General features: G+C 40.9%; 1 protein-coding gene across 7 annotated transcripts in view; it reads right to left on the reverse strand.

Moving 5' to 3' along the window:
• The window catches only part of MCF2L (MCF.2 cell line derived transforming sequence like), a 156,433-nt gene that overhangs the window by 119,015 nt on the left and 17,509 nt on the right, over positions 1 to 19,909 (reverse strand). The window contains exon 1 of one of the 7 annotated variants that reach the window (XM_054271489.1): positions 15,514 to 15,627. The exons of 4 other annotated variants lie outside the window; for them this stretch is intronic. In XM_054271489.1, coding sequence (XP_054127464.1) covers positions 15,514 to 15,604 — 91 coding nt within the window. In that variant the 5' untranslated portion in view covers positions 15,605 to 15,627. Of the gene's footprint in view, positions 1 to 3,619; positions 3,990 to 8,609; positions 8,668 to 15,513; positions 15,628 to 19,909 lie in introns of those variants that run through there. 2 more of the 7 variants (XM_054271492.1, XM_054271490.1) reach the window with 2 other exon arrangements.

Consider the following 19,909-nt stretch of genomic DNA (forward strand, 5'->3'; position numbering starts at 1 on the left):
CCATTATAGTGGGGCTTCCACAAGCTTAAGGCTGGGAATGTCAGATTTGTATTGCCTGTTTGCACGACCTAAACACGCCACTACAAGGCTTCCAAATGATGCAAATGTAGGGAAGTGGCTGACACTGAGAGCTGATGCCTTAACACTGGTTTTGTATCAGTCAGAGCAAAGGGAGACCTAAGCAGAACCCCCACAGCAGTCAGTGATCTAGACAATCCATGAGGTCTCAGGTCAGAACTGTTTATCATCTCAGGCTCCAATCTCTGAGCTACTGCTCCATGGGAGGGGAAGTCCTGCCCATAAAGAGAAATTTGTGGAAGAGGGTTGAATTTAACATAGCAACAGAACTGAAAAAGAAGAAGAAAAATAAAAACTTCATCCAAATAAAGAGAAATTATGCCATTATCCATCAAAACAATAGACATGCAAAAAATAGGATTTTGTTTTTCAGTATTGATAATGATTTCACAGGTTTTTTTCTGAAATAACTCCAAAATTTTACTGAGGGAAAAAAAACCCAGCCAGAGATTTTCTTTAAATTATTTCTGCCTTTTATGGATTTATATGAGAACAGCAAAACCAATTAGTCTGGTCATCCAAGTCCAGGTGGCCATTTGATAGAGGGAAAGTGGCTGGGAAGAATGAGGAGCATATCTGGGAAAAAATAAAAGAAGATGCCATGGGAACACCCTTTACAGTTGTTGGGAAAGTGTAGGGCACAAGGTGATTTTGAACTGTGGAGCAAGAGTCAGAGCTGGAACATGAAGCAGATGATAATTTTAGACTAGGGAGCATGATTTTGGCAGCTAAGTATATCCAGAAGGAGAAGATGATGTAAGGTGTTGGAGAATAAGGTGAAGGTGAGGAAGACAAGAAATAATCAATCAAAGCTTTGCCAGAGAAAGCTGTCCAGATTTGTGAAATGTGGCACAGGAAGGCACTCGAGGGATCAGTGAGAGGATCACACATTGCTATGAGAGTAAGAGAGGTCATAACCTACCATGGGGGCTGGGAATGTGAGTAAAGCAGAATTTGGTCAGAGCAGAGGGAGCAGGATCTCTAAGGCAGGTGCAGGTGTGGCAGTGAGGGATGAGTAGCCCAGAAAGGTTGTGCGAGTGCCACACTGACACAGGGGACTTGCCAGTGGGAAAGCAGCCAGAGGCACAGAGGCTGTTCTGGCAGAACAGTGAAAGATTACAGACACACCCAGACTCACCACTCCTAACTTCAGGCACTGGGAGATGCCAGGCTGGGAGCTGAGCTGCTCCAGGCTCCCTGGCCCCCAGAACAACCAGCACACCTCAGAAGGTGGAAGGACTTCCCTTCTTAACATGCCCCCTCCTTCTCTCTGTTCAGCACACAAGGGTTTTAGAATTTCTCTTCTGACTCAAAAGCTTAAAACTACCTGGGATAAATCTCTGCCTGCCTGCAGCATAATTCAGAGGAAAACGAAAAAAACAACTAGCTGAGGAAGAAGAACAGGTTTTTGGGTTTTTATCCTAGAATCTTACAAAGGAGAAAATCCCCTGATGCCTGAAGGTGGGCAGCTGTGCCAGGGGAAAGCCAAGGGAACCTCTGCATTTCAATTACTCCTGAGCACAGAGCCATTGAAAAAGTCTGAGCATGATCTTGGGCTGTTAAGGAAATCTTTGCTTATAAAGGTTTTTGAACCAACAGAAGTGCTGTGAAGGCAGACAGAAGGTAATGAGACCAAAGGACAGTGTACAGCCCAAGAACGGGAGACAGCCACAGAGAAACTGAGCAACCTGAAAGCAGCAAGGGAGTGGGGGGGTGACGGAAAAAGGAAACCTGAAACAGTCACCTATAAATACAACCAGTGGCTGTATAAAAGCACTGCCTGTGGCCTGAGAATACCTGCATACAGATTATAACAGAGAGGAAGAAAGAGATGGGGCAGGAGAGGGACCAGCTAAATCACATGAGTATGAAATTGCCTGTAAAGGCTGCCTTTTCTTTTTTTTTTTCCCCTTTAAATATGCAAGTTTAACAAGGTAAAAATCAGCACATGGTCAGAGCTGCCAGCAAGCATGCAAACAGCATTTGGAGCTGCTGGTGGCTCACATGAAGGTCACAGTGTACCTGCAGCTGCACAGCTGAGAGACAGGCAGTGTCACAGCCAAACCTCCCACTCTGGAGCCTCCCTCTCCATCAGCTCAGGAAGAAAAGGCTCCCACATTCCCAACCAAATCCAGCACACATTCTTAAAATTTATCTTGCCACAAAAAAACTAGATCAGCATTTTCATGGGAGTGGAAAAAGTTATGTACAAATTACTAAAATAAATTGCAACAGACAGTATGCCCTAGCAAATATCAGTCTGGCTTTCTTCTTCAGCATTCAGAAAACCAAAACAGGAAATGAAACAAATATCCAGATATTTAATAAAAGACATGTTTTGAAAATAGGAAGATAATCAACAGGAAAAACAAAGAAGGAGAAAAAATGTGTATGTGACCTTTACTTGTAATTTAATGCTTGTTCTTGTCAGATCAAATCTTGTTTCCCCCCCAAAAAATGTTGTTAAGAAGGTAAAATATATTTTTTCCCTATCCAAGAAAACAGAGGCAGCTGATCTGTTCATTCCATATTTGTCTTTTAATCTGTGTATTCATCAGCCTACAGCATCAGCCATCTTGCTAATTATCTGCTTCCACCACATGGAAATTGAAAAAGATGAAAAAGTCACCCTTAGGAAACAGCAAACTAGGAAAAGGGGAAGATAAATTCCAAGTTTTTATACTGCAATGAGTAATACCATATAATAGTCTGTATTTTCAAATCACTGTTTTGTCTCACGTGACAAGAAGATGCAACACTTCTGTCATCTGTCAGCCAGGAATAAAGGGCAAACCAAGCAGTTTCAAAGGATGCAAAAACCACCTCACTTGTCTTTCCAGGTAACTTTTTATTCTGAAATATGTTCACATTCTCTGCATGAGCAATAGCCAGGACAACACTTCTAGATCTAATCAAAGATCACCTCATTCTGCACTGCTTCTTAGTTCTAGTTTTGAGCACGCAAGCTACACACATTTTCAACAAATAAAAAAATCTCAGAAATTTTCATAGTATTTCTACAGTGCTAAAAGCATTTTAGGAGATCTGCTCTAATTTTTAATCCATACAGATGTAAAACTACATTGACCACGATTAATTCATGCAACTCTTCATTCTCATGGAAGTGCAATTTAGAGCCACCCAAAATACTGGCTTGCAGTGCTTACAGTTAGCTCAGCTTTTCACTGCTCCATTTCAGACCCATTTCACAAGACAAATCTGTAATTCCCCCAATTTAGGTACAGCCGAGTCAGACAAAAAGGGAATCAAGACCCATTTAGAGTACATGACTGGGCTAACAGCTACTCAAAATGATGTTCTAAAGCATGCTTCAGGAATAACTAAGCGCTAAAAAAATGTTAATTAGTGTTAATATCAATGAAAGTTTAACCTGCTGACAAAAGCTCTTAATGTTCTCTTTCCTATTAATGAGAGCATGCATAAAGAAAGCTAGTCGGATTGCCAGGATTTTCTGTAAATCCCACAAAATCACTAACAGCATCCACACAACACATTATTTAAGACCAGCAGCTCCTCCTACCAGCGCACTGAGAAACCGCATTTAATCTTTGCATCAATTCTTCTAGGGCCATTTCTTCAATTTTCAGCCAGCATCTCATTCTCAGATAAAACAAAAAGAATCCACAGCAAGTCTGCCCCGCCGCTCAAGGATTAAAGGAGGCAGGGGGGAAAAAGCCCCAGAGCAGCCCGCTACAGCAGCGCCTCGCAGCCCTGCATTTCAATCGCTCCGCACGGCTCCCCTCGGCACAAAGGGAGGCAGGAGCCCACGTTCCCTGCTGGCAGAGCCTGGCCGAGGCGGGGACAGCCGGGGCGGGAGTGCTGGTGGCAGCAGGAGCGCTCCGAACTTCTCTGCCGCTGCCCGTGCGCCCGCAGCCAGCCGCGATCGCTGCGAGGCGCTGGGAAGGGAAGGGCTGGAAAGGCAGCGCCGCATCCCGCGGGAGCAGCCGCGCTCGCAGAACGCCCCAGCCTCACTCACGTGAACGCCGGGGCTCCTCCACCTTCCTGCCAGGCTGCTGCCAGGATGGGCAGCTCGGAAGGAAAACACCTTCCCACTGACAGCGCCAAGGAGATCCCGCTCTCACCAGCCCACGTTCGGTCTGGACCGGTCATTTTTGAAGGTTAAGGACTTCAGATTTCCTTTAGACGCTGTCGAATTTCCTTTAAATGCAGCTGTCTTCTGGAATCTTTGGAGGAGTCTGTTTAAATGTTGTGCCACAGCAGTCTTATAACTATGTGAAATCTGTATTTCCACAGCAACTGTATTCCCACCTTAGGCAAAGGGGTTTCAGAGTCGGGCTCTGTGGACCCCTCAAGGGGTATGGCAGCAGAACTGCTGCAGAAGGCACCCAGGAAAACCAAACCTCATAAACTTCCACTTACTACAGAGGGTACAGTACCGCTGGAAAACTTCCAGGGACACAGAAAAACCTACAAGACTGAAAGCAGTACAATGCTTCTCTATACAGCTGCACCTCATAATTGATTTCCACTGCCTTTATACAGACTGTCTTACAAGATTGAAACTATGATGCTTTCAACACTTTTTATATCCAAAGATCATCTTGATGCCTACTAATCTCATTGTTGCAGGGTTTTGCTGATGGTGAATTTTGCTGAGTTCCCCCACTCCTCTAATCATCCCATTGGTTTTATCCTAATTTTTAATCAACATTAACGAATTGTCCATGGCTGAAAGAAAAAGAGAGGTTTTTTCATTATGTTTAAAAGGAGTGTGCTGTGTTACTTAAGAAAAAGATTATTTCCTACAGATTGCATACAGCAGATAAAAATAGCAGCCCCCCAGAGATAAATAAGTGGACACCTGTAATGAGTTGTTTATAACTCTCAACAATATCATTAGAAGGGACATGAACTAAAAAAAGTTTTTAAGAGAACCCGTCAAATAATTTAGGCTTCCTCTGACAATAAAATTAATTGAGATAATTCATTTACTACATTAATTCACATTATTTCCACTCAAAGTATGACAGGCCCACAGCAGCTCCATGTAGTAGATATGACTAGAGCCATACATGTTTCCATTTCAATATTAATAGAAATGACAAAATGAAGTCTTCAGTCAAGCTTTTCCATAACAAAATATTACCACTGAAAAACAGGATCTGTAGGCACTTTGTATGCAAAAAGTAATTTGTTTATGTGACTGCCATTTGAGACTGCATTAATGCAAAGGAACAAGTGATGGGCAGCAAGACCACGATTACCAGACCAGGCTCTTGGCATCCTGGTGGTGACCCAGGAGGAGCAAAGGCATGAGAGAAGATGTCTGCAGGTGCACTGGGATAGCAGAGGCTCATCATCAAACAAAAGCTGTGTGACCATATTGCACCCACAGACAGCCCAGGGAGAACTCCAGATGCCAGACAGCCAATGGGATTTGTTACCGCAGCAAGCTAAAGGCCTAAGGCATTTTTGCATACGCAGAACAGCAAAGCTCACTTGTTAGATTACACTGTTTCCTGGTGCAGCAAGAAGTGCAGCAAACATACTCATTCATAAGCACCTGCTCCAAGAGTGGATGACAGTTCAATCCCAGATTTCCCTGAGTATCCTGACTCAATTCAATAGTAATTTCATGTTTTCCTTGGAGAATCAGCAGACTGCTTAAGCTTCCCATATATCCAAGTCCATCTTTCCATGGAGTTTCTCAGTGAAATAACAAAAAGGAAGACAAAAAGTAGTGAAGAATTTTACCACATCAACCAGCCAACTTTCAGAATCACAAGCATACAATAACTTACACTTGTGCAAAATGAATGGAGAACCCTAATACATTAGCTAAACTTCAGTTACACCAACAATGCCACTTTGTATATACTTTCTACACCTTCAAACAAATTCCAAACATGCAAAGCATAACCACAGCACCCACATGAAAGGTTCAATTAGCTGGGCTGAAAGTTAGTTTACCTAAAAGTGGGTTATTTGTAATAATGTAATTGTTTAATCATTTTCATTCATGGAAATCAGGCAGCCTTGTCTTCCTGAGTAAGCAGCTTTGGCATAGCTTCTCTACTGAATCAAACAGAGAGTGTTTCAAGATACTTAACCAAATGTGGGATTATGATCTCTGCTGGTTTGACACAGGATCATCCATGGCTTCATGAACAACCATGAGTCAGACTAAAGAAACAGACCTTAAACTAACTAAAATAAACTCTTAACAGGAAAACCCAACTGAGCTTTCTTGCAGCATGAAGCAATCCAGTATGTGACCATGAGCTATGCATGGAATCAAAACAGTCCTGAAAACACAACATGACTGTATCTCAGGGAAGAGCTACTGCAGTTTTCACTCTTGAAGTTTTTACTTGATCCCCACACCCCTTCAGATCATCATGACAACCATGCTATGGAATTAAACATGCCATTTCAGTCCTACACATTTCATGCCTAATTAGAATTTTATAGTAAAAGGACTGATGCCCAGTTCTAGAACTTAGAGTCTGTAAATACAATAGGACATGGTGTAATTTTTCAGATACAATACGATTATTTTTTAAATTAAAAATTCAAGCTGCTTCTGGAATTCTGATTTTTAACTTCTGCTAATGTATTGTCTTCAGCAAAATATCTTCACCAGTCCCAGGCAAGCCCCTGCTGCAACACAGGAATTCATAAAGAAATTTGAGGAGTGCACAGCCTTTCAGTCCTGTCTTAGAAGTTAAAAATGCATTGGAAACATTTTTTGTCTACTGATCTATTTCAGTGAAACTGCAAAGATAATAAGAGAGGCACAAATGTATTTAATTTAATCAATCGATTTCCATTGCTGCATGGGTATAATATTTGACCTGATTTGTATTGACTTTTTTCTAAACTTCTATTAGATTTGAAAGCTCCAACAACATTATTTCTTCCCTCAGTTCTCTACTTTACTCTGGTTTTGGCTGTAGTCTTCAGCAAATCCTGTTCAAACACAGCAGCATCACACATATTTTATTTCCAAACAGTTTCACCCAAATATGTTGACCTAGTTTTTCAAGAAATGGTGGCTATTTTGAAAATGTTTCAGAAGTAAGACACAGCTATTCACTCATATTGGGGGGCCAGAGTGGTAACCATAAGTCATTAACATATAATCATGTAATCAGTTTTGCTTTTATACTTTCAACAATATACCTAAAGCAAATTATACTTTCAACAATATACCTAAAGATTTCTCTTCTAACTTTATGCTAATCTTTGTAATATCAGCTATCAGTGGGTCTGAAAATTTAACTATGTGCTGTGTGAAAAACTGGTTTGGCTTAAACTACCTTCCTGGAAGTTTTCTGTGTGCCCCAGTTTCTCTTTTGTGAAGCAGTGGAAAAGAAAAAAAAAAACAAAAACACAACCACAAAAACAAACAAACCCAAAAAAACCCTACAGGAAATAAACACTCTCTTTTCACATCCCCAATCCATTCATGACTACACAGACTGCCACTGTAGGTGATATTATGTCTCCTCCAATTGCCTGTTTTCCAGACAGAAAATTTCCTACACTAATTAGTTCCTATTTGTATAAAAGCAAGCCCACACCTCTGACCGCCTGCTCCGTTCCTCCACGTACACTAATTCTACTCTAACAAAGGGAACAAAACTGGACATGGTACTCCAGAAGCAGGCAGAGCAGAGATTACTCAGTGACATAAGGATTTTGTTGTTCTCACATTCCCTCTCAGGGGTTTGTAATGTTTTGTTTGCCTTTCGGACCAATGCTGAATGCCAAGGGAGCTGCTGCTGTTTGCAGGGAACTACCCACAGCCAGTCAAGGTCTCTCAGTGAGGGTAACAGCATTTTCTTTTCTCATCTGCATCACTTGTACAAGCAATTAATTTCACCTTCTCTACTGATCACTTACTTGGCACAACCAATTTATCCTCCAACAGTCTGCTATCAGCACTGAATTCTACTGCTTTGAACAAGTACTTTCACACATTTGCAAATTTTTTTTCTACGCTTTTTTCCATTTCAAGTTCATTGAGGATTATGTTGAACAGCTGCAGGAACCCCTGCAGAAATCCCTTTCTCCACCAGCAACTCCCCCTCCATCCACAGAAAACTGACCACCGAAATCAACGCTTATTTCTTATTTTTCAGTCAATTACTAATCCACAAGAGGGTTTCCAGTTTAACCCATGGAGCCTAAGAGTGGCTGCAGCATCAGGAAAATTCGGCATTGACTATAAAGCAGGACTACAAGAAATGGAAACACAGCGAGGTTTCCCTGCCGCCGCTTTGCATGGGCCCTGCCCCATCACTTGTGGCAGGGGGAGGAGGCAGAGCATATGGATGCACAGTTGTGCCTGTGCAGCTGAACGCCCTGCCAAACATCCCTTACAGCTTTTAGAGGTGCCACAGGGTCGGCACCAGGCAGCCCAGCCTGCATGGCCCCACCCACCACATCCCCAGAACTCTATAGACCGGGTGGGTGGGCTGAGAAATGCAGCACCCATAGCACCCGTGCTCTCCAAAGACACTGCAAACATAGCCAGGGAGACTTACCTAAGCTGGGCTCCTGCAGAGAGGGAAGAGACCCATTGAACGTGGTTTTTATAAATTTAGGTCCTCTCAGATCCTACCAAAAAGTGCCACATACACCCACTGCACAAGGGTGATACTGATCCCCAGTCTTAAATCCAAGGGAAAGAAGAGGGAAACAGGACAGTTGATATGAAAGATCCAAACAGAAAATGCATTTTTAACATTTCAACCTCCTCTTGGCACGAGTGCTTCCTCCATGAAAAAAAGGGATTTTCCCTTTTATTTCCCTGAATGACTGAGTTCTCTTGGTAATCAGCCCAGTTAGGCTTTATTATGTAAAGCATCTGGGATTTGAAACTGGGATTCATAAGCAGAGATGGCAGTATTCTGCTTTTGGCAACACCTCACTCTTTCACAAGGAGAAAATTGTTCCTAGATTCACAATCTCAAGAAATACAGAGAACTTAGCAAATACATGGAGGAAGGAGGGAAACAAAAAAATCAAAGTTTTTCTTCTTAAAAACTTGACACTCAAAACACTCATACAAAGCCTTGCATATGGGCAAGGTTCATTCATAACAGACTAAAGAAGCTTTCAGATGTGCAGGAGCAGTTAATAGAATAGTTCCATCAAAATTATGCCTTGTTTAATAAATATAATAATTGACCAAATCTCCATCTAGTCCTCAGTGTCTCCTCAAACTCCATAAATTTTTCTTTGAGAAAGTATGTGCCATACAGAAGAGGTCCTGGCAGCTGCTCTCCAGGCTCCCTCATCTGGGATGTGTGATATCCCCACACAGGGACTAGGCTGAGGCGACACCCAGATCAGCTGTACTGCTGAGTACCTACTCAGCAGTAGGGGAAAAGCTTCACCCTCCCCTTCCTTTTCCATTATTGCTCATGGCAAAAAGTAGTAAAAGATAGATGAAAACAAACATACGCCTCTCGATTTGATTGCCTCTTCTCCAGTTTAGCTCAATCTTGCCACAATCCAGCTCCCTGTACTTTGAAGTCTTCCCCAAACAGCTTGCTTCCTCCCCCAGCAATTGTAATTTAGCTTCTCCTTAAAAAAAAAAAAAACAAAATCCCTCCCCCCAAAAAGCCCAACAAAACAAAGCAAAAAAACCTCCACATCAATTAGTTCTTAAAGCTTAATTTAGTTACTAACTTTCCCTATTCTGTTCCTTTCATAACCTGTGTCAGCTTCATGCTAGAGAAGCATTTCTCACACTGCTGTGAAGTTTTGTAGTAAGGCTCTTCAGCCTGAATTTACTAAAAGCAATTGACCAGATCACAGGTTTCAATACTTCCTGGCATAACAGGCGGGGTCTTTTTCTCCAGCCTCCCTTGCTTGGATGAAATGTTATTTGAATCTCTTCTACTGGTCTGCTGTGTTCCTAAAGAGTACCAAGTTACTTTGTAAGTGCTTCATTCAGATTTCTTTGTCCTTTTTTGCCAGTAATAACTGCAGAGCCAACAGCCTTGAAAGAGTTTATTTAATGTAACACCTCCAGTTGCCCCTGCTCCAGCTGAGGGGTGTTCCAGTCTTTTTATTCTTCTTCAGACTGTGCAGCTAAACTATCCAGATGTGCCCACAGCTGCACTCCTCTAAAAGCAGGCATGGCAATAAATGAATGAATGTTGTCTTTTGCCAATGCAGTGCCAAGTAGGACCCTTTCTTTCTAAGTTTACTGAGATATCTTTATAGATGAAGGAAGTACTTTGTGCAGGAAGTTAGGAAGACTGAGAACAGGAAGCATAAAGGTGAGCAGGGAATGAATTTGCTGCAAAAAAGAGTAATATGGGAGGAAATGAAACATCATTGTTATTTCCTTCATTGGGACACTTCCATATATATGTATAAAGGAAAGGCTTCACAAGGGAAATTACTCCAACCCCAAAAGAAATGAAACCACAGTAATTTAAATGTAGAAAAATAACACAGTGGATGCCAGGGAGCTCTGGTTTCAGGAAGATCAGCTACTGGTACCATGATAATTAAATAGATGGTAGAGTATAGGTGCAGAGATGCCACAGCCATATTCTTCCCAGACTTAGTATTATGTATGCAAATGCTGAAATTAAATTAATCCAGAAAACACCCACCTTTTGTCTTCTGTTGTTAGCACGATTTTCTTTTCACAGGAAATGCTGGATGAGAGGTCATAAAAGTAATTTCTTCCCTCCGAAAGAGTCTGTCCAACATTTCTTTAGTGCTCAAACCTTTGAGGTGTCCTAAAAAGTACTGAGCTTTAAATCAAATTATTTGTGTGTGTTCAGATTTTGAGTATTAAAAGTCTAAATTTTATGACATGCCCTACTTTGTAAAAATCCCTATTTCAAAAGAAAAAGCTGCACACAGAAAAGTTCAGCAGGTCTACCACTCAAGTCAGGATTGATTTAAAACACTCATGAAATTCCTCTCTAACAGAAAGTGATATTTAACTGCCACATATAATTGCTAATTTTACATACAATCAACTATATAAAACCTACTCAGAATAAAAAAATCAGAGTTTTTCCAGGACCATTCAATTTGATTACACAGACTAAAGCTGAAGTGCTTACCCCTGAGGAACAGGCTGACAAATTTTAACACAGACAAAGGGCTCAGTAGAAGGATGTCAGCTTTAATTTGGAACTTTTTTTAAATCACAGAACCATTAGGTTGGAAAAGAGCTTTAAGATCATTGAGTACAACCATTAGTGCAGCACTGTCAAGTCCACCTCTCAACTGTGTCCCTAAGTGCCACCTCTACACAGATTTTAAATACCTCCAGGGATGGAATGGGATGGATCTTAAAATGTCACCGCCCTTTTCCACTTATACATCTTAAAAAGTAGCATTCAGTGCAGCTTTAGGGCGACAGAAAGCTTTTCCCTTTTGTAAGAGGAAGCAGTGCAATGCTCAGGGAATGCAGGGAGGTGGGAAGATTCAGTTTGTGGCTGGCCTGGCTGAGCTGCCAGACCCACCTCTGGCAGATGTGCTGCCCCAAGGCTGCCGACCACCCCACACTGGGTGCTGCCCTCCCTCCTGGAATGCACCTCAAGCGCTCTTAAAGGACTTGCCTTTCTCTTAATGCAAAACAGGAAAATTTTAAAAATCTCAAAATAGGAAAGTAATCTTCCTATTACTCATCTAGAAATCTATTTTTATTAATCATCTAGAAATAGGAAAGTAATTTCCAACAACCACAAGGACATTTCACCTGCAGCCAAAGAGGCCATGCCTCAAACAAGATCTGTCTTGCTGCAATATGTTCACACTTGTCACATGTCCTGCAATGGTGCTGTTGTGTCCTTTACAACAGAGCTTGAAAACTTCTCTGTTTACTTACCAGATCTATTGCTCTATTTTAATACAAATAATCCTCAGTAAATAAAGTAGCATTATTTTCTTATTTTTGTTGGTGGATGCTTAATACAGCAGGTACCATCAAAAGTGGCAGAAGATTCCAGGTAGGGAAAAAATTGCCTCTAAAAAAGGCATTTTTCATTTCTTGACAAGCAAAAATCACTATATCCAATTTACAATGATTTGTTGTGTTGGGGTTTTTTTTGGTGAGGATTTGAAATAGTATTTTCAGATCTCCTTCATTTTTCATTTAATATTCTTCACAGAATATGGTACTTCTCAAACAGGTCAAATTAAACTAATCTTTCCTGGGAGATGATCTGCACAAACTCCTCAGTAGATGAGGGAAAATGACTACTCTTCAGTTTATAGTTACTCTGCTGCACTATGGTAGAACTGTCAGGAAAAAAAAGACAACCTAGGTTTCTTTATATTGTAAGCCATATCCAAACCACCATTTCATGCTTCCTTAAAACAGAAAGACTGAGTTTTTGCTTCAATAGGCTTATGGAGTAAGCCATAAGAAATATGGAGTACAGAAGTCCTACTGTTAGTTTTCTCAAATGACCACAGTCCTAAACTGTTACTGCTCTGGAAAGAAAAATATAAGCAAGAATGTATACATTTCCTTGTTTCTTTGACTACATACCACTGTTGCTTTTTCTTACTTTTCCTCTTTGACTCTTCCGAATTACTTCCAATCCAAAACAAGGATTTGCTTGTCAGTGAGAAACTTGTAAGGATTTGCTTGTAAGTGAAAAAAAACCCCAATGCTAGGGGTTTTTCACTTACTTAAAATGCAATAAAATTAAGTGCTTTTTGATAAAAGAGGTTTCTTTGATTTCACTTTTATATAATTTAAGCTTTATAATTACTAAATACTTCAAAAAATATCACAACCACGATCAAGAGCTGGCCCATAAATCCACAAAGATTAATGCAGAGGGACACACTCACAGACCCAGCCCCAGAGTACAGTACACCATTTCCTACTCCAGTTCAGGAGACACTGGTTTCCAGCCCTACCCAGATGCTGTCAGGTCAGCTGCAGAAAGTTACTGGTAATTAATCTCCAGGATGCACCAAGAAGGGCAATCAAAGTATCTTCAACATTGCTATTTTCAACAGCTGCTTTGTAATCATGCTGCTCTTGCACTGTACCTGTTTTCATCGAGTCATGTCACGTTTCATAAGATCTAAAAGTTTCAAGTAAGATTTCCAAAAAAACTCAGGTTATGTATTCTTGCCATTTCTCAAATGCTTCAAGTTTGTTTCTGCAAGATTTTGCTCTCAGTGCTCCTCTCTTTACAAGATCAGTTTCAATGGGCTGTAAATTACTCCTTCAGCTGCCAGCTCCCTCCCAGACCTTCAAAACATCAGGGCCACGGTAAATCTGAATCCCTGAAGAAGAACACTTGCATTCTCTTCACCATTCCTACTTGTGCACACAAGAGGAACACATTTTCAGGGTTGAATACTGTCACTGCATCAGCATGGCACAGACAAGCAGCAGGGAGAACAGGAAGGTTAGCATTATGAAATGTAATTTAAAACCAGAATTCCAAAGGGCAGCATAAAGATGAGGCTTAAGGATACCAGATACCATGGAAGGCCCAACCTGAAAATTGCTAAATTATAACAAGACCAACACACATGAAAGGAGGAGTCTCTTCAGCCCCTAGAGACTGATCTGCACTAGCCCCCCCCCCCAAGACCCATTTACTTCCTTCAAGATCTCAACCAACCCTTTAGAGAAAAACAAGACAGGCATGAGGGAAATAGTCACTTTTGCATCTGTAGTTCTTAGCATGGTAGGATCTGTCATTGCTAGCATCCCCTGTTACAGAAGCAAAAGCCATTATGTAACTTTGTCTGGAAGATCCTATTTTGTAAAACCAAATAAATGCATAACCATAAACAACCTAACAACTAATGTTTGAAGCAATGTCATCAAATACAGACATCAGAGATTCCTGAAGTATCCAAACACTTTCCATAGAACAAAATTACATGTATGAACTGTTATTCTACTTCATCTTTCTAAGTATCAGATTTCTCTTCACTGTCACATGTATGTGCAAATGGGATATGTTGTAGAGTAAGTATCAGTGGTGCAGTGGGTTGTAAGTAAAGAGCTTTCAAAAGCAGAGTAGTTTTAGATGGTTTAACTTTTATTCCCTCACAGAATGAGGCAGCATACTTTTCAAGGATCTAAATTGACTGCTCTACAATAGAAAAAAATATGTTTGTTATCTATGTTTTTCAAAGTGCAAAGGCAGCAAGAAGGGGTATGATGGAATTTGGAAAATGGAACACAAATAACTGATTGCACAAATAACTGCATTGTACAAATAGTTCTTTCACTCTCCTTTTGTCCCTTTTCTTTTTCCCTGACACATGCAAGGGAGCATTTAAAACTAAAGACTAGTTTCTCATGTAAAAGATAGCATATCTGTCTGCTCTCCTCACCTCCTCAATCCCCCCAACAGGCTCAGCTTGTACACACAGAGCTCATGGACCCTTCTGATGCAATACTAACTTAGAGGACCCAAAACAAATAGTAATAAAAAAGCCCACAAAAACTTCAAGTCTTTTCTAGAGACAGCACTTTAAAAAGATATATCTCATTAATGACATGCAATATTATCTGTGGGGAAAACACAGTGAGGTCTCAGATTCAAAGGTTGTTTAATACTCATGAATATGACCCCAAATGCAAAGAGTCTAGTACCTAAACCCATACATCATTTCATGTGAACAGCTGCCTCCTTTTAGAAAGAAAAAGGAGTTTATGAAACATTTTAAAGCCTATTTTAGCGAGCAATCCCACCATGGAGTCACTGGCAGATGGCTATAATATTTGACAAGCTACACACAATGTTTTCTCAACATATGTTGTTGTTTTTTATACTGCCTAGTCTTCTCAGTACTGTATGTTATTTTCCCAATAAATACAGGAAACCCCTTTACAAACAGAAAGGCAGTCACAAATGTGATTTCTACTTCATGTACTTGTGATCCACGTACACACAATGAAGAGATGCTAAACATACTTGCTGAAAAACAATCAAACTCTTTAACAATACTTTCTCAACAGTTTCTCTTTCTTAAAGTGCAACAATACAGGTTTTAAATTATTTTTTCTGGTATAATAACACAACCACACTGTTCCACAGATTTTTTTCGCCCAAACAGTTGAAGCTAATCATAAGCATCAGTAAAATCTTCTAACACAATATATGAAATCATACTCCTTTCAGTCAGAGCAAAAATACTCATCTGTGAGAACATATACACGTACCCCATATTGAATTACTTAGACAAATAAAACCAATCTCCTGCCAAAATTCTATTATATGGCACATGTACTGGCAATTCTTTTCAGCAGCTCTCCAACTCCAACTCCAAAAATCTCCAACTCCCAAAAGCAGTTAAGACTCAACAATATGCAAGCAATAGCACTGAGCTTTAAAAGGCAAGATTTTAAAAGTGTTCAGAAGACAAGATGCTGTAAGGAAATATTTACACACACATACAGAGGCCATGTTTAGACTTGTAAATACCAACCTTTTTTGTAGTTTTGTCCAAAATCCAAAACATGTTGCACATCTCCGCTAATTAGGTATTTTATGCAAAACCAGCATAAATGACAGGGCATTTGAGAAACTCATGTATCAAAAGGTCCAAGTGTGCATGTTAAACTCTCCTCAAATGCAGTACAATTGAAAGGCTTAGTGCAGTGCATTTAGATTTTGCAGTGAACTTGTTACCAAGGAAACCAGCAGCTGCAGGTGTTTTCCCATACACCAGGGAATGAAAATTCAGCAGTGAGCTTATCTACTTAGTATTTCAGTCACACATTTTTGGTCTCAATAACAAACTATTTCTCAAACTCTGTTAGAAGACCAGACTGCATTAAAAAATAATTTAAAAACTTTCCCCTACACATGACCTTACTGAACAGTAAACAGCACCTTTAAATGTTTTCTTCTTTCTTCTCCTCCAGCCTCCTCTCCAAAAGTGCCCTACCTCCCTTGCTTTGTCTCCTTCAATAAGAGTGTGCAAAACCCACCCTCTGCAATGGGTTTTCATCCCAAAAAGTGCTCTAGCAACTTGGCAAGGCTCCAGCTCCCAAGAAACAATGCTGACTTGGGAAAGGCTACAGGAATGCCTATTCCAGTCATACAGCATAGCTTTGCAAAATTGCACCATGCTACAGAGATATCATCATGATTGGTATGATTCACACTTCTTGGGATGAGGATAAAAATACAAAAACTTAGTAAAACCATAACAGAGATGCAAGGTACAAAATCCACTTTCAATGCAGCTCTTCCACAGGACATTAAATCAGTAACACACAATGCTTACTTCTCATTTATGATACAGATTGGAAGGCCAATATATATAAATTAAAATACAGGCACTACATTTGTTTTTTAAGTAGCCTCTTTTCTCTGAATAAGCTACTGGAATATTTATAAATCTTCCAAGCTCCTAAAGCTTTTTTCTACTTGTACTCTTTCAGTGTTACTGAATCAACAGCAACATCTACTGGGCACAGAAGGGCAAGATTCCATTTCTTGAAGGAGATTAAAGGGCCGGGTACAGGAGCATAAAATACTTACAGTATCTATTTCTGGATACTTTGGCAGTCACTGTGAAACCAGAAATGAGCAATACTTTAAATACACATTTGCTTTCTCTTCACCTCTTCAGAAGGAAAACAGAAGGACAGCACTGACTCCTGGCTGCCTTTGGAGACATCATATTACATAATGACATATATATAACAAATAACATGTTACAGTTAGGAATATTAGATACACTGGGCTAACAGAACCAGTTGACAAGAATTCTGCCAGTAAAAGTATTCAAATATTCTTCAAGTTCATGCATGGGAGAGTTTTATTATGAAACCTTTTTGCTCTTTAAATCTATTTTCTCACTTTGTTTAACAATTACACAGATTTGCTAAATAAAAAAATAAAGCAAAATTTATTTTACTTTATTATTATTTATTATTTAAACTGATTCCAACCAGCAATGACTAAAGACCAACCAGATCAGACCAAGCAGAAGTTCTTCAAAACTTCACAAAGAACAAGATGAACACATAAACCTAATAAATGCTCAGAACAAGGATTCCAAAGAACTTTGCCCTAATAACACCCAGTATTTGCCTTTCATAATAGAATCTACTGGGGGCTAAACTCCCTAACTAGAACATAATAAGTGGAGCCTTGTGAGAGGAGCACAGGACAATCCATATTTCTGACACGCTCACCTAAGCAATCCAAAGAAAATGGCAATGGGACAAGCTCAGCTTCATCCCTGTTGGTGCCCTTCTGCAGGGACTGGTGTCTCACCTGCCTGCTGAAAGGCACATACCAATCAGGGCTCAGCCCTTGCCTGGATTTTGACATCTACACAATTCCCTCTTTTAAAATGCAATCAGATGAGAACAGGATCTCTGCTCCAAGCACTCACCATACACCACAAAACAAGTGATTATTTATTAGAAGTGTAAGTGCTACTGGAAACTGAGAGAAACTCAAGACTTTCCCATTACAAGGTGGGGCCACAGTCAGCAGCAAACCAAGTTTTCCCTTGCTACCACCCCCTCTAGTCTAGTGACTCTCCAATTCTTCAATACAGTGCCTTCACCCAGGAAGAGCAGTCAGACTGAGCATCCACACAGACTTCCAGGTTGAGGAGGAAAGTGGAGAGGACTTCAGTTTCTACTCACTTTGCTGTGGGGTATGTGAGGAACCCCAACACCATTGTACCCCTTCTGCAGGAAGCTGACTGCACTGCCATTTGAGAAACCAAATAAGGTGTGTGCAGGGCACATGAAGCAGCTCAAGAACACCACACACACCAAACTGCAGACAGCCTCCTCAGGAACAACAGCTCTGTGTTGCAGCACATATTGCAGTTGTGAGAGCCACAAAACACAGACTATCATCAGACCATTTCAGATGGCTTTAACCCAAACAGAGTAACACCATACCACATCAGAAGGCTGCAAGAGTCTGCCCTTCTTGTTCTTTAGCCCAGCCTTTTATACCCTCATGTTGATGCAGTGCACCTGTGTGCCCTCTGCTCCCTTTGGTGGTTGGTCAGTGCCCCTGGCCCTCCATGGCTCATTGCTGTCAGTGCTGCTCACCTGCTGCTCACAGCTGTGGCCCATTGGGGATGAGGCTCAGCCACTGCCCCACTCCCAATTACCACAAACTGTGTGCCTACAGCTCTGGGCAAAGGTAAGAGAAGCAGTGATGAGGCAGCTCAGTCCTCATCAGAAAAACTGCTGAAGGAATTACCCCCCTCTCAGATTTTGAACACCTGAATACTACCAAAGTGCCCCAAACATTGGCACTGTTCTCCCACATGCTGCTGGGGAGCTTCTTCCTTTCCAGTGCAGAGAACAAAAGTCCAGCAGCACTGCTGGAACCCCACCAGTTGGTAAAACAGGAAAACCCAATTGCTCCATTTGGGACTGGTCCTGGCTGCACACACAGATGTCATTTTGGTACCTCCTGTAATCTCACTGATAGCCTCCCTATGTAAACATGTTTTGCAACAGTAAAAAGGGCAGGCACAGGCCCTTTTCTGTGCAATGAGGGATGCCCATGTACACAATACACCACATGAGACCATTGCTCTGCACTGAAACCACACAGAGGCACAGTACAGCACACCAACAGCAAATTTCAATACACAGTATGGTTAGAGAACATACAGCCTGAGTCCTACAATGAGGTGTTTCTCAAAAGATGCAATAATAGGGAAGGGGAAAAAGTACAAAAGCAAACATGTGTAATGTGGCATTTTTTTCCATATTTTTCCCCCTACTCCTCTGACTGCAAGCCCTGTCTGTGGAAAAAAGCAACTGCTAGTAATTCACCTAGAAAAAAATCTGTCCACAACACAAAGAATGCTAGTGAAGAGGATTTCAGGCAGCATTAAGAGAGCTGCTTCTAGACCCAGCAACCTTGTTTCAATTGGGTTTTTTGGCAATTCCTAACAGCATTACAAAAGTCCCCAGTACTGTCTTTGCCCATACCTGGCCTCATGCGTGTATCCACACACCCCCCTGGAAACAGAAGCTGCTGGCAAGACTGCCTGGCTTTCAAGGACTTGCTCCCTTCCTCGAAGAAACCTCAGCAGAAGCACCACTAATGTGTTCTCCCCAAAACCTTCACCTCTGGACAGGTTTCCTTGGCAGCAGTTAATCCCAGGTGCCTTATTTTCTACCGAATCTGTCATTTTCAGTGTAGCTGTTTTTCTCCAAGACGATTTTCAGACGGAAGTTACACATGTTGCAGGGATACCACAAAGCCTTCCCCTCCTTTCTCCACACACTCAGTAACTAAGTACATTTCCCCAGGTAAGTCCTGGCAAAACAGACTTGCACAAATTTGACAGCACGAAATTTTCACTGACAGACTCCAGATACAACATCAAATTTACTTCCCTCTTCTCTGTATAAAGAGTTGTTTAGCAATGCCAGTGGAAAACATATTAGTGTGATCAATGATTAGTTAAGATGACATTTGAAGACTACAATAATCTAATTATGTACAAAACAAATAATTTTAAAGAATCGCAGTTTTTCTAATGCCCCCTATGATCAAGAAATAGGCTTAAACAGATATAAGCTGAGCTGAGAAAATGTAACTTCTCACTGAACAACTTTAATTGCTTCCAGCTATAGCAAAAAGCAAAACTAGTGTTGAGAAGAAACTTCAATATTGGATTTCATTATTCTCAGCTCTTTCTCTTACCAAAGTTCCCTTCTCCTATGCAATGACGGTTTGACTTCCTAAATGCTTAGAGAGAGTGCACTGATTAGCCCCAGAAAATCCGTGCATTTGCATAAAACAGCCCTGAGTAATTCCTCAGTGCCGGAGGCAACAACTGAACCAACATTTAATCTGGGTATTGGCTAGAACTGAGGCAA

This window comes from Melozone crissalis, unplaced genomic scaffold (assembly GCF_028551555.1).
Source record: "Melozone crissalis strain CALT ecotype California unplaced genomic scaffold, PUWL_Pcris_2 ptg000013l_1, whole genome shotgun sequence".
NCBI lineage: Eukaryota > Metazoa > Chordata > Aves > Passeriformes > Passerellidae > Melozone > Melozone crissalis.